Genomic DNA, 14,345 nt, shown 5'->3' with positions numbered 1-14,345 from the left:
AAGGAAGTGGTTGAGGAAGAAAGTCAGACACAGGAAGGAAAACACCTTTGAATACAGAAACAGAAACTAAAATAATAAGCAGTGAATACAGGTATAGGAACCTAGTATGGATCTAAAATTTTTCTTATGTCACCCTATGGTCACTGATAAAATAATTATACTGTATAAGGTTGAATACACTGCACATCAAAAAATATTTTAAAGAATGAAAGCATTATCATATTGAATTTTTTAACTAGAATGAACCAATGCAGAGGTGTCCACTCCTGCTTTTTTTTTTAATTGCAACTTAGATCTGAACAAGCTGATGCTGCTGGCTACTGCTTAATTGGACTAATTTAACAGCATCTACCACTTTTTAGGTGCTTCTGCTTTAAAGAGACCTTGAAACACTAGCTCTCCAAGACAAGGATTGGACACCCTTGTACTAATGCTTGCAAGCAGAATTCCAAAGCATTGTATTTTTTAAGGAGTAAACTGCAGAGTCTTGCAGAAGTGCAGGAGTCACTTGGCCTCTTGTATATAAGCTAATTATAGCATGCCTTGGGGACAGGGGCAGCTGCGTAAACTGTCACCTCCTGCACTGCAGCCTGCTTGCAAGCCCCTCCAAATCACTAAGAATCACAGTCTCAGCACCCTGCGAGCTCCTGCCTGCTCAAAACACAGTTTTATTAGCACGTAAAGCCAGCAGAGGGAAAATAGCATGCATGAATTCCACCTTGGACTTTCTTCCTTATCCTCTTATGTATGACACAAGTCATTCATCTGAATAATGAAGTAGATACTTTTTGTCATCGATTATATTCAAATGTCAAGAAAATAATACTTTGTGAAATTTTGTCAAATATTTGTTGAAGGTGCTCTCAAAATGGATTTTATCTATGTTGCCCTTGTTTTAGTTTTCACAACATATATAAACTTTGTGGCTTCATATTTCATAACATACTGCTTTGCATACAAGAATTATTTTCTATTCTCTTTTTCTCAGTGCACTGGGTGTTGCCTTTCCTGGCATTCCAGCAAAAAACCCCAAAACAAACTCTGTGGCTTTCAGAGGTTTTAACCAGGCTCACATCCAGCCAAGTGTGAAGTGAATATTGAAATTCTTTCACTTTGTACGCACAAAAAAGAGTAAATGTGCTTCTTTCAATTCTGTCACATAGCAATATACTCATCAAGGGTGCTGTTAAAACCTGATGAAACAGTTTAAAGAAAATTGGTCACAGTGGACCATAAGATAGGCTGATGTGATGGTGTGCTCAGCAGAATGGCTGAAGCAATCAGAATTATCTTGTGTGTGCAATGGCAGATGCCTCTTTTATTGCTATTCCACGGGAAGTGTACAGTATTTCAGCTTGCAGTCCTATGTAAAACAGAGTGGCTGTGTAAACATATCGGCAAACAACATGACCTGCCTGTGAAGGTCAAGCTCAGAAGTGAAAACTGCAGAGATGATGCAAAAAAGGGCCTGCACATTCAATACAGTTTTAAGTCCGCATGTTGAATTTGTTATGGGTCAAGAAGATCTTCTGTCGAGAATCTCTAATGTAACACTCCAGTCAGACAAGTGTAGATTAATGTGCTTATTAGAGATGATGGCTGTCATGCTGCCTGAGAAAAGAGCTAACCAATGTCACGGTACAACAGTATAAGGCAAGACTCATCTTCAAATGATATCAAGGAAATGTCAGTGGAGAGAAGCTAAACTTCTTATTGTTATTAAAAAAAAGCTTCTTGTGCATGGTGTCTGGATGACAATTCTTCACTAAATGTCCACTAAAAAAGAAAGTGTAGAATGGTAACAAAACTTATAAACATCCTGTAAGAGAAAAGGAGAGAAATAAAACATCATAACCTACTTACTGGATAGGGGAAATGTATTTTATTCAGTTCATATATGAATTATAAATGTATGTCAGGCTGCTTATTACTGAGCATGATTTCTTACACCGGCAAAGGGAATTCTCTCTCAGGCCACTTACCTCTTACAATTCTGATCTTGAGCAAATGGGGGAAATTATTATGATTGAAAGATGAGTAATGATAATTCTTACTCACTCTATTTTACAATAGAGGAATGATGAGATTTAATTTTCTTAGCAGTCATCCAGTTCTCAGGTCAGGCACATATTGAAATGAAAAGGCATTAATGGGCCTTTAACGAGCAAAATATCTAGTAGGAAAGTGAACAAAGTCCAGTCCATGTTCTGAATCTATATAAGAAATAAAACAGCCTATGTTTGTGATATATTGGATATACTATGTACAGTGTATAATACACAAATAAATATAAGCTTTTGTCATTCATTTTTTCTGTACATCAGTAGATCACAAATACAGCTCCTATCATAACTACAAATCGAAACCTATCATCTGGCAAGACATGGGGAATGTGATGCTAACATACAGTACTTCAGCACCAATCCTGCAAGACCGTAACCCATATGGTCAGAATATAATATCATTATGATCACATGACTTGTCAATATAATAAGATTAGCATGTTTTCTTTATCAGAGAATGAGATCAAATACTCTCTCTGAAAATTCACTGCAGGACTGCGAAAAGAGCTTTTAGCATTGAACATTAAACCTTAAATAGATCCAGCAGTTAGAACAAGAATGCTGTGTTGTATCATACAGACAAACTCTTAAAAACAAGTTAAGAAAAAGTTATCTTAATCTTCTGAAGTAAAAATAACAACTCCATAACACTGACGACATCAACCCAAAGCACAGGAGATTGATATCAGTTATTGTATGAAGAAGGTATTACTGTATATTTTAAACAACATTTTTCACAATTGCATTTAAAACGTTTTTTTCTTAATTTTGATTCTTGTTTTTGTTATTAAAAATAAATCCACAAACATGACTGGATTCATTTTAAAATATGTATATATTCTTGCATTCGAGTGTAAAATCTGACAAGAATAAAGAATAAAGGAAAAGAATGTTCAAATGGTTCTGGAATAGAGACATAAGGAATATGATTCCTTTGCACTCACAACAGATTAAAGTGACAACAGATTTATGGAGAGATAGATGGGTAATGTGGGGGTGTCCATAGTGCTCTCTTCCTTGCTTGCTCATTAAATTCTGAGCAACGGAAAATGTGAAAATGCAAAATATTACCATTAATTTGTTGGTAACATTATGTCTATTTCTAGTTTTTTTTCTCTTTTATAGTGCTGCATTATCCTGCTTTGTTCACACAGTCCCTCTGTTGTAAATAGCTGGCAAAACCAACAGAGAATAATACCTTTCATTTAAATGTGCATTTTTAATCTGGATTTTTTCAAATATAAAAGGATAACTACGGTTAAAGATTGAAAAAAATACTGGTCATAAAAGGAAGAGAAGAATATTACAGAAAGCTAACTTTCTATTGTGTTAGTCTGTGTGCTTGTTTGCTTGTTTCTCTGTGTTTATTTCATTTCAATAATGATGAAGCTATTCAATTTTTCATCCCAACATGTCTATATAGGTAGAACAATGCAAGGCATGTGAAATTCTGTATATGCTACAGCTCTGGAGGATTTAATTTCTCATTACTTGCTCACAATAAACTTTACAAATGAATATGACACTTATTTATAGCAAGGAGGATGCTTCCAGGGAATTGCGTGTCAGTGAGTTGAAAAGCTCTCAGTGTTGCAGTAACTGAGTGCTGGGTTGTTTATTATAGAACATGATTTGTTCAAAGCCATTTTATCCAAAGGTGTTCTTACGATGGTAGCTCAGAGAGTAATATCTGATGAGCTTCTTTGGGAGATTGGCAAGACAACATGATGTAGCATTTAATTCTAAGATATGTATGAATATAAAGCACATCATTTATTAATCTTAAATTAAGGCCAAAGCTTATTTTGTTTCCTACCAGGAAAAAACATGTAAAAGGTAAACTGGTTATTTTCTTCATTCTTATTCTGAAAGGTGTACGCTTATATGTAAAGAATTACAAAATATCAGGAAAATCCTCTGAGAAACAGAAAATCCAAAATTATTGTTTCTACTCAGAATAACAAATTAATTTGACAAAATACATCCTTGGCTTTAAATCATTAAACAAGACTACTCCGTGACAACACAGAACTGCTAAGTAAACAGCAATATTAATTCTTAATACTGTTCTCCTGTTTTAAGAAACATAGTGTGACATTTTGAGTGAGGAATGGAGAAACTGTATACATACTGACATTTTTGTGGAATCTATAAAACAAAAATCACCATTCTAATAACATCCCTCTGAAGAAAAGATAATTCTCCTTGTGCACCTAACATTAAAAAAGCTAAGAACAAAGAGACATGGAGCAAGCCTTTTTACTGGTTTTAATATTCAAAATACTTGTATCAAAACAAAAACTGCAACTGGGCACATTTAACCACCAGCAACAATTCATTCGCTCCAATAGAAATCAAGTGAAGCAGAGCCACAAAACACATTGAAAGCACCCTTTAATTCTCAGCATTTTATGTTTTTTAGAACAGATTGCCTTACGAGCTCTCTTCTTTCAGCTGGTGAGAGTATGGATCTGATGTTTTGAAGAGACATACTGTAAGCAATTAGGACAGGAAAATAGCACTCACCATGCTCCTAAGAATTGCTCCACTGAGACACAACAACAAGACAAAAACAAGTGCTATGTCCCAGGGTGGTGCTGAGCACAGAGTTATCGCTCCTTGAGCCATGCATATTGCAGACTGCAACCCAAATTCATGTAAATTATAAAGATGAGATTCATTTAGTTTAACTACCCCATATATCCCCTTTTCCTAGGATTCAAACACACATACAGTAGATTTTATACCCAATATTTTCTTGAATCAGTTAAACTGAGGAACAAATTTCATGACTTCCACTATAGCAATAATATGAATATGACATATCCTTACGAACTCTACCAACATAATGTGATTCAAATCTTTTTTGCAAGCAACTTGAGAGCAGAAATGCTCTATCAAAATAACCTAAATTTTAACAAAAACTTCTGGATTCTACAGAATACAGTAATACTAATGGCACGCAATGTAAAACATGACCATAGTAACTGAACACTAAAAATCTGTATAGAAATGGAAAGTGATTCTACACTAGGTCAGGGATTCCATTCTTATGAGATGTCCATCTTCTTTATTGGACAAAGGACGGGGATGTTATTTATTTTAACTGTGAAAGTCTAAGTAAGCAGATACTGCTATGTGTGGTTCTAAGCTGTCTTTACACATGATTTCCAGAACAAGAAACTCTTAGTTATTTGGATGTGTATTAATCAAAATCAGTGTGATAAAGAGCGGTTATTTTCTTTTGAGAATACTTGGATCCAATACTGCTCCCTAAGTACTGTATCTAATTCCAGTCCCTTTATCTCCATCACACATTCTGCAGTTCTTTGGTGACAGGATGAATAAAAGCAGGCTTGAACTTGGTATACAGTTTTTTTTTTATTATACAGTATGAAAGATATGTAGAAAGTGTAATATTGCCTAGACTGGAAAACATTTTTAAGTTTGTGAATTGCCTCTGAAATGTCCAAAAAATATATACTGTACACTTTCCAGCTAAAGGTAATTGAAATCCTGACCTATATAGATTGTGTATCAAAATAGAAGCTTCTGAAAGTACTGTCCAGCTATGCTAGTCATTCAGAAGAATCAGATGAAGTGCAAAAATATGCCAAAAACCCATATTCAAAAATAAAAAATATATTTTTCATAATATTTTTGAAAAAAAATTAATTGTATTCTATAATAATTAAACAAGGAATGGAGGTGAGAAAACACGAGGAAAATTTGAGAGAGATATACAGGGAGAAGAGTTAATAAGATAAAACAAAGGGAAAAATGTCAAATTACAAGGTAAGACAGGAAAGATGGAAGAGTTGGAGGTGTGGTGCTGTATATAAAGCATTCAAGCACAGTAAGTGAACTTAGATAAATTAAGAGTTTCTTAAAATAGATGGGTCAAAATTTCAAAATAAGACTATCACAAAAAGCACAGTGTTAGGAGTATGTTACAGATCACAAAATTCAGATATCAGTTATAATTCAATCTTAATAATAATCTAGAATCCGTGGGTAAAGAAAGAAGTGGTTATCATGGGAAATGTTAGTTTTCCCCATATAGATGGGAAAAAATAAAGATGGACATCAATAATTGAAACTAAAATAGAACTCATGGCTCATATACAGTATGTTAGAAATTCTACTACAGGGAATAACTATGATGGGTCCACAGCCGAAAAATTGTGATTATTTTCTTCTCTTTTCAGCATGTATTTCAAATACACAATGTTCAGATAAATATGTTACATTGTTCCATGTTATTGTGTTTTTGTTTCTGCATTTTTGTCGATGCAACTTAAGGTACACATTTGATATACAGTATTATTATTATTACTATTATTGGTGTATGGTGAGGTGAACAATATTGCATTGCTGTCATCACAAAGCTGCAGAATGTACATGCATTTCATTTTTAACAAGTGAAGTAATTATGCCATCATGCCTTGGCACCATTTATGTATGTTGGAGAGTTTCATACAAATAACTGCACGCATGCTCAAAATAAATGTTGAAAATGAAGAATAAATGTGAATGACAGAAAAAAATGAGTTCTCCTATATAGGGAATGACTAGAAAGTATACATTTTAAAGTGACTACTCTTGAAGATATTCAAGTGTGAAAAAGCATGCCTAATCACCATTATACAAACCATTTATGATGATTAATTCGAGGCACAGAACTGAATAATATCACAGTAAGTGTGGTTAGTATAGTTTATCATGCTTACCCTTATCTCTGAGAGAAAGGCTATGCAAGCCTATGCAACCTATGCAACCAGTGGCCTATTTCCCTTCCCAGTTAGTCAGTACCGTATGGAATAAACATCACCTCGATCCTCTAGTCTTGCACTCCCTGTGAATCAGCTTTGCCCTGGCTTGCAGTCACAGGGAAAGTGGGTTTAAGTGTTTGAAGCTGGCTTTTATCTCATAGGCTGTGAATGGTCACGACCTCTAAAAGCCTGTCAGAGACTGCTGGCCCAGCCTGTGGATTTGCAGCCGTGACCTGCACATGTACAATGCGCACTGCAAAGCTCTCATCTTCCAGCCACACTGTTCAGACATCAGCCCTCCGAGCCCTGTTCCTCTAAAGCCATGATTCAGTTTCTTTAGAAAGGCTTTCCCATTAGCTACACAAAGTCACTGATCTTGCAAAAATAGCATTAGCGCAATGTATCTAGGCACTTAAAGGCCTACGTTTCTCTTTTTCTTTAAGTAAAATACAAATTATTGAACATCACAGACCTGCAAATGTATTAACTTTATAGGGCGCAATTCCCACTAGTCCAGATGAATTAATCACTACACTATTTGTACTGTATATGGATATTCTAATTATCTTTCACTTGCTTTTGTGCAACATTTTTTAATTCCAATCTTAAAGATACAGGTCTTAAGGAAAACATGCCATTTGGAATCACAAAAACCTAAAACAAAATTTTAAATGAATTGAAATTCATTAATTGAGCCATTAGGTATTGACATACTGTCGCATTCTGACACTCTTATCTGATTAGTTTGAAAACTCAGAAATTCCATGAATGATCTTTTCACAATGCTGATTGGTTCTGAAGAGCAGAGGAGACCTGCTGCACATTTTTATTTTCAGCCAGATCAATACAAAGTATCAATGCTTGCTTTTCATTTGGAAATAGATTGTGAAGCAACAACACCTGATATCTACACAAACAGTGCCTATAGAAACACACATCACTGTACTTAGATATTGGTCTAGTGCTCCATACCGACAGCCAAATCTTGCTTTTGTCTTGTTGGGATATTCTCGTATATTGCTTATTCTGTAACAAAATAACTTTGTGGTCATAACAGTGGTCTGAATGCAATCACCATGGGAAAGGTGGAGTTGTATAAATCAATGCCGAACAGGTAATACTGTAACATATAGTATGAACGTAATCTTGGCTCACTGGCCCTGCCAGATCTCTACAGGCTCTGTATTTGAATATCATCAGTCAACGAAACATATCTATTCACAATTTAGCTAATGTTTTCATGCTAAATTATACTTATGGATATTTTAATTAAAAAAAACTGATATATACTATGAGGACACTGAAGTCTAAAACCTCTGTTGAGAGCAAATAATTATAGTTCAGTTGCTTGGTGAACCTGAACAACAGAAGGTGCATGGTAGAATCTTTTAGAAAGGACACCTGTAGCCAAGAACTCCTATTAAAGCAAACTCCAATGCTCCTATGGGAATGAAGCATCTGTGTGGGACAGATGATTCCACTAGAATAAATATTACATTAGGAAGAAAATACTTCACTGTTGCTTGAGTTGAATAAATGACAGCCGGTGTGTGTGCATGTGTGTGCTGTATGCCTACATGGGTCCCTAAGTGTGTGTCTCTTCCTCTAATGTTTCGCACACAATTCTAGCTTTTAATGCGTGGGATTCATTTTCAGTGAAGTGGTGTCTTCATTGAAAAAAAAAAAGAATTTCAACAAAGAAAGCCTGTGCATTTATTTTTTTTTTCTTTTACAATGTGTCAGACACTGAAGGCTACTTATCCAGGTATCACTGCCATCCAAGTGTTTGTGACAGAGATTAGACCGACATCTTGGATCAGAGTTGCTGACTCACCCTTCGCCATCAAGATCACAGGATCAGAGGTGTTTTGTGTGTAGTGCAAATAAAGACAACAACCCTGGCTCCTGGCTGAGTGGGCGGCTGGGAGAGGGAACGAAGCAGCCGGCTAGTGGGAGTAACTGAAGAGAGGTCAAGGAGTTTTACGTAATGACCCTTATTACTTGCACCCTGTGTAAATGTGCAAATGAGTGAAAAAAACACACTTAGCTTTGAAAGGCTGAGAGCACTGGAACACTGCACTGTTTTATACATACTCACTGAAAACTCAACCTCTGTCAAAGTTACTTACAATGTGTAGCTGAAGGTAGTCTCCAAGTCCAGAGGAGCTGTCTACTCGTACCAATACAGCGTCTTTCAACTGAGTACTAAATCCTATGGCCAGCCTGTCCGCACGTGTGCTGGGTCTGTCATTGGGGGGCCATGTGTAAATGATCAGTCCACCTCCTCTGCCAAATATGTAAGTAGTTCCCGCTGTCAAAAGAAAAAAAAAGCAACAATATAAAAATCATTAAAACCAACAATACTGCAGAAAGACATTTTTACAGCCATGGAGCACAATTTTTCCCTCCTCACCATTGTGTTTAGGCCTTTCTAGTCTGTGGCAAGTACGGTAGTACCGTCAGGGGAAATTGTACCTGACATGTAAGTTTCATTTATGGAATCGTTTTCTGCTTTCGGTTCTTTGTAATCAAGAGGACACAACGAGATATTCAAAGAAATATGTGAGGAAAAGCAAAAAGATAATTCTAGTCATAGTTAGGAGTACAATATTCATCTCTCACAGAGCATCAAAGCATATTCTCTGCTAACATCTCAGCCAGTCATAGCTCATTCAATGATGATTGCATGCGAGACATGATTGGGCCATCCTGTGCAATGAAGCAAAATGCAACAAATAAATTCATGGAGACTTTTATGGGCCCAAGGTTTATCAGGTTGTGACAGCAGCGTAAGTAATGGAGGCTGGCAACAAGGCTCACTAGTCATGTCAGAGCACACCGAGTACCCAAGTATTATCTATTGAGACAAATGCTCTTATCACAAGTTACCTACAGAAGCCCTTAAACCTACAGTATTGCTCTCACCATTTATATATCTAAAGATGTACAATAATATTAATGTAATGAAACATATATTTCCACATATGGATGCAGAGCATTGACAATATTTGCTCAGAATATGAATATACTGTATTAACATTTTTTTTACGTATGGATGCAGAAAGATAAGAACAGTTGGTCACAGCAATGTGTCACTTATGTGAACTTACAGTACAAGTGCCTCCTGCACTGTGGGTAGGTGATTTTACATAGAAACAATTATTTTGATTGATATTGTCATTAATTTGTGAACTATTCAATCAAATATACAGTATGGGTGAAGATCTGGAAACTCTCTCCGGCCTTGCAATTCTTCGGTAATAAAAGCCCTGATCAGTTTTACAGTTTGATTTTAGTGTTACTTCACATTACCTGGTACATTAGTTGGCAGGCTCATGCAAAGACTATGAGAGAAGCTTTATTTTGCGCCATTTTCAAAGGCTTTTGTCAGTTTTCAGTCTTCCTTCCCAATACCAAATACAAATATGTTTTTATTATTGTAGGTAATAATCATATTGCAAAATATGTAATTTACATGGAATAAATCTAAGACAATTTATCAAATACTGTGAATTTTTATTAATTCTTCTTTCAGTAAACATTACTTACTGTTATAAGATTTCAATTTGCTTTTTAAAATTATTATTAAAATATAAAATATAAAATCTTTTTAGAATAACAGGTTGACCTAAGGTCAGCTCAGGTACATGAACCCAAGATCTTCTTGCCATTTGACCAAAGTGTAATACTAATAGCACAGATGTTGGCTATAAAGTAATATTTTTCCACTACTTTTTAAACAGGTGTCTTTATAATGGTTCTCAGCTTCACTACACAGCATTTGCAGTATATATTAGAAAGTATCCAAAATACTTTAAATGGCAATGATAGTAAAGGCCAATAATATCAATAAAGGCGTCCCGCTTTATTGCAAGATCAGGACTACAAGAAAACAATCTTTCTGGAATCACCAACACGAAATGAGAAAGGGGGCAGCTGTGTAGTTTATGATGGTCCTTCAAGCAATATGGATACAAAATGATGGGTCTTGGTAGCAAATATAATTTTTTGTAATGTATTGATTAAATCACTCATCCCCACCATACAAATACCCTCAAATACTGCATACTTGCTTCAGGGCAAGAGGTAATATACAAGTCTAGAAATACTGCACAGTACAATTTACTACAAATCCTAAAGATATTTTTTAACATTGGTATACAGCACATGACTGGATGAAGGAAATAATATAGGAGGTAATATCCTGAAGATATTATTGTATCTTAAGGGGGATTGTTTGTTTACAGACACAACGATTTCACTCCATGTTTAGCTTTAATGATAAGACATCGAATAGTGGAAAAATTAAATTTCAGTTTATGCAGATATGACCAATGCAGCTGACAGATGTTCTAAAATTATTCTAGAACAAATTAAATAAAATATTTGCAACCAGCAGTTTAGAAAATGAATACATAGCTTAATCCCTTTCAGATAGAAATTTGTTCCTCTAGGGACAAGTACTGTAGATGACACCAATATTTTTAAATAAGAGGAAAGATACCTAATATTTATAAACATTTTTATATACGAGGAAAGATACCTAATATATATAAACCAGACTTAACATTCAGGTAAACTATACTGCTGACTTAAAATGGCCTGCTTTTCAATGCAAAATTCAAAATCTTATTAGCCACGTTGATTATCTAAAAAAGCTTTATTATTGTCTCTTTACATTAGAGTGGGTAAGTCTCTTGACTCATGACTGGCAGTTACTGCAGACCTACTGTTGCACTGCTTGTGTGAGTTACCCAATTACTCCAGTTGAACCAGCTTTATAACAGTTGATTATATTATATAACCACCAAAAGGTTAAAAATGAATGAAAAATAATTTTATGCATATGCCCCTATAAATAAGGAAAGAACATTTTTATATCGTCAAATTAATGGGAAACCTGCTGAAGCAGTTTTGGTACTGTCCCCACTACAGTGATGGTAAAAAAGCAGTTATATCATGCAGCATGCAGTTCAAAAGTTTATTTAATTTCTTTACATTTCTAAGCACAATTCCTTCACAGCCATCATTCGTCATCTTTAAGGTCAAGATGGGACTGGACAGAACTTACAGTGCAAATAAATGTCTTTTGTTTGTATATTTCCCGATAATCTAGACTGCAAATCTTCAATTTTGCAATACATGATTAAAACGCATGACTTCAGACATGTAGAACCAGTTGAAAAATCTATGGTCTAGGGAGAGAGTAAGAAAGAGAGAATGGAAGTCTCCCATTCCTAAACCATGCTTTTAATTAACTGCATTACACAAAGCTTTATGATTTTCAAATTACCTTTTTCAGTTTAACTCTGTGTCAGCGGAAAAAAGATACGTTTTTTTATGTTAGAAGTAATGAGCAGTGAAAAGTAGATCAAGAAAACATCTCTGAAAGGCTCTAGTCTTCCTCATCTTCTCCTTGCCTTGGGTTGTAAATTGTGAAGCATTGCCTTGGAGCTCATTAGCACATGATGCGCTGCACTAGGTCAGGGTGTTGAGCAGAAGGGATTTTGCTGTCTGCCTCAGTGACACAGACGCATTGGCCCTCATGCTGTGTGAAGAATAAGCAGGTCACTTCACAAGCTTTATCTAATGGATCCCTCTTGTTTTATCTTTATTTGTCTGTGCGGCTATTATTTCTGTAAATACTAACCCAAAATGACATGAAAATAGGCATGACTGTTCAAATTTTGAAGCAGATGAAGAAACAGCTCTTTAAATATTCATAGAAAGGCTGTGCATTAAGACACACTATAACAACAGATTATAAATCATTTTGACCATAATAATGATATTTTTTTTGCTGTAAACTAGCTCATAAGAGTATAAACATATTAATACATTTATTTTTTAACAGAATCCATTGTAGGCCTAAAGAGAGACAGCAAATGCTTCATCATTCTACCTTTATACTATTGTTGCTAGCAAATAGCAGCTACAGAATATCAGTATCATTGACTGCTTTTCTGCAGTACCTTAGCTTCTAACACAAGAACAACAAGGCAGAGATCTCTGTTAATATGCTCAAAGAAAATGTCTTTGCTTTTTAAAGATACAGCATGCTTGCACACTGGATGATATTTTTGTGCTGTAATCTCTGCTTTCTCTGGCATTTCCCTCTTTGCCTCAAGGCACTGAATACTTGATATCAGTTCCAGCATGATACAATTAAGCGGTTTCACAGTGTCATTACAAATAAATCCCTTCGGTTTCCATTTATGTATATTTATATGATTTGACAACAATGCTCTGACATTGACATTTAATCTGCTGGTTACGCAGGTCATTTAGCTACACTCAAGCCTTGGTTTCAAGAATCAAGGTACTATTTGGTTGATGTTTGAAAACCCTAATAGTAAAACCAGATGGACACGCAAGCTTATACAATTTAAGACGACTTCTGAAGCTCATTTAGAGGTATTTACTTGTTGTGTCAAAAACCATCTCAGTTGGCTCTGATAGCTTGATGGCTCTCCAAGCTCAAGGTGTTGAAATTGAATAATCAATTCAGTGTTGCCCAGCACTAAGCAGTAACTAATATGACGATCTGCCTGTTGTTTAATTTTCACACTGCTGTTGCTTGTCTTTAGCTAATTCACAGTTGACTTTTGGGACTTGTGTCAACAGCTTTCAGACATCCATAAATAACTCCCACTATTAGTTGTTCTTCCTTCCTTCCTGTGGTAAAGGCACCAATTTGCCTTTGAACCACAGAATTATTTGAGGTTGGTACTCTAAATCAAGTAACACCCAAGGGTCTGGACAACATTAATTAGCTTTGATGTAATAATTATAGTGCTATTATTTTACTTTCTGCTATCCAATGGAATTGCCTTTTTTCTGTATATTTGTCTTGGCATTGATAACAGTATGAGACAGATTTTCAGTGTTGCAATAATTACATTAAATTACAGTTTTCAGAACCATGGTTGTTTACATTTAATGCACACTGAATATAATTATTTGGTTAGGAAACATTTACAACGTAGGTCATGGAATAAAATACTTTTCTTGTCAGATCTCAGATCTCAGGTTTTAACGTTACTAGGAGGGGAGACTGCCAGGGAAAGGAAGGTTGCTACAATAAGTGGTTTTGTTGGAGTTGAATAGTTGACACTTCTACCTTTGTAACAGAATTTTCAATTCAATGCCCCAGTTTGGTCATCAGTTTCAACTTGCACAATCTGGTCACCATAAATCGCATTCATAATTAAACTTGAGGAAATTTCTTACTCTTCCACCTGATATAATGTGAAACAACTCCTGTATAACAACTGCCACATTTCACCCAATTGTCACTTCCGTGTCACTTCCGTGTGACACTCCCTAGTGTCACTTCAGTGATGAATGAGGTGGGTCACCTCCTGTCTGAGAAGCACTTTAAGCTTCTGTGGCATTAGCCACATTACAGAAATGCAAATGATTAATTATTAACATCTTGCTAAAAAAAACACTTTAGAAATGATTGTTTCAATAAGAACAAAGAAGAGATATTAATTTACAACTTTTAGAT

General features: G+C 35.3%; 1 protein-coding gene across 18 annotated transcripts in view; it reads right to left on the bottom strand.

Annotated features, from left to right (window-relative positions):
* Positions 1–14,345, bottom strand: part of nrxn1a (neurexin 1a) — a 349,008-nt gene that overhangs the window by 115,432 nt on the left and 219,231 nt on the right. For all 18 annotated transcript variants that reach the window (XM_088934356.1, XM_088934360.1, XM_088934363.1 and 15 more), the window contains one exon: positions 8,965–9,146. In XM_088934356.1, the coding sequence (XP_088790482.1) occupies positions 8,965–9,146 (182 nt within the window). The remainder of the gene's footprint in view (positions 1–8,964; positions 9,147–14,345) is intronic.

This window comes from Atractosteus spatula, chromosome 15, assembly GCF_055471065.1.
Source record: "Atractosteus spatula isolate fAtrSpa1 chromosome 15, fAtrSpa1.hap1, whole genome shotgun sequence".
Classification (NCBI taxonomy): domain Eukaryota; kingdom Metazoa; phylum Chordata; class Actinopteri; order Semionotiformes; family Lepisosteidae; genus Atractosteus; species Atractosteus spatula.
This window is presented reverse-complemented; position numbering and strand designations above follow the sequence as displayed.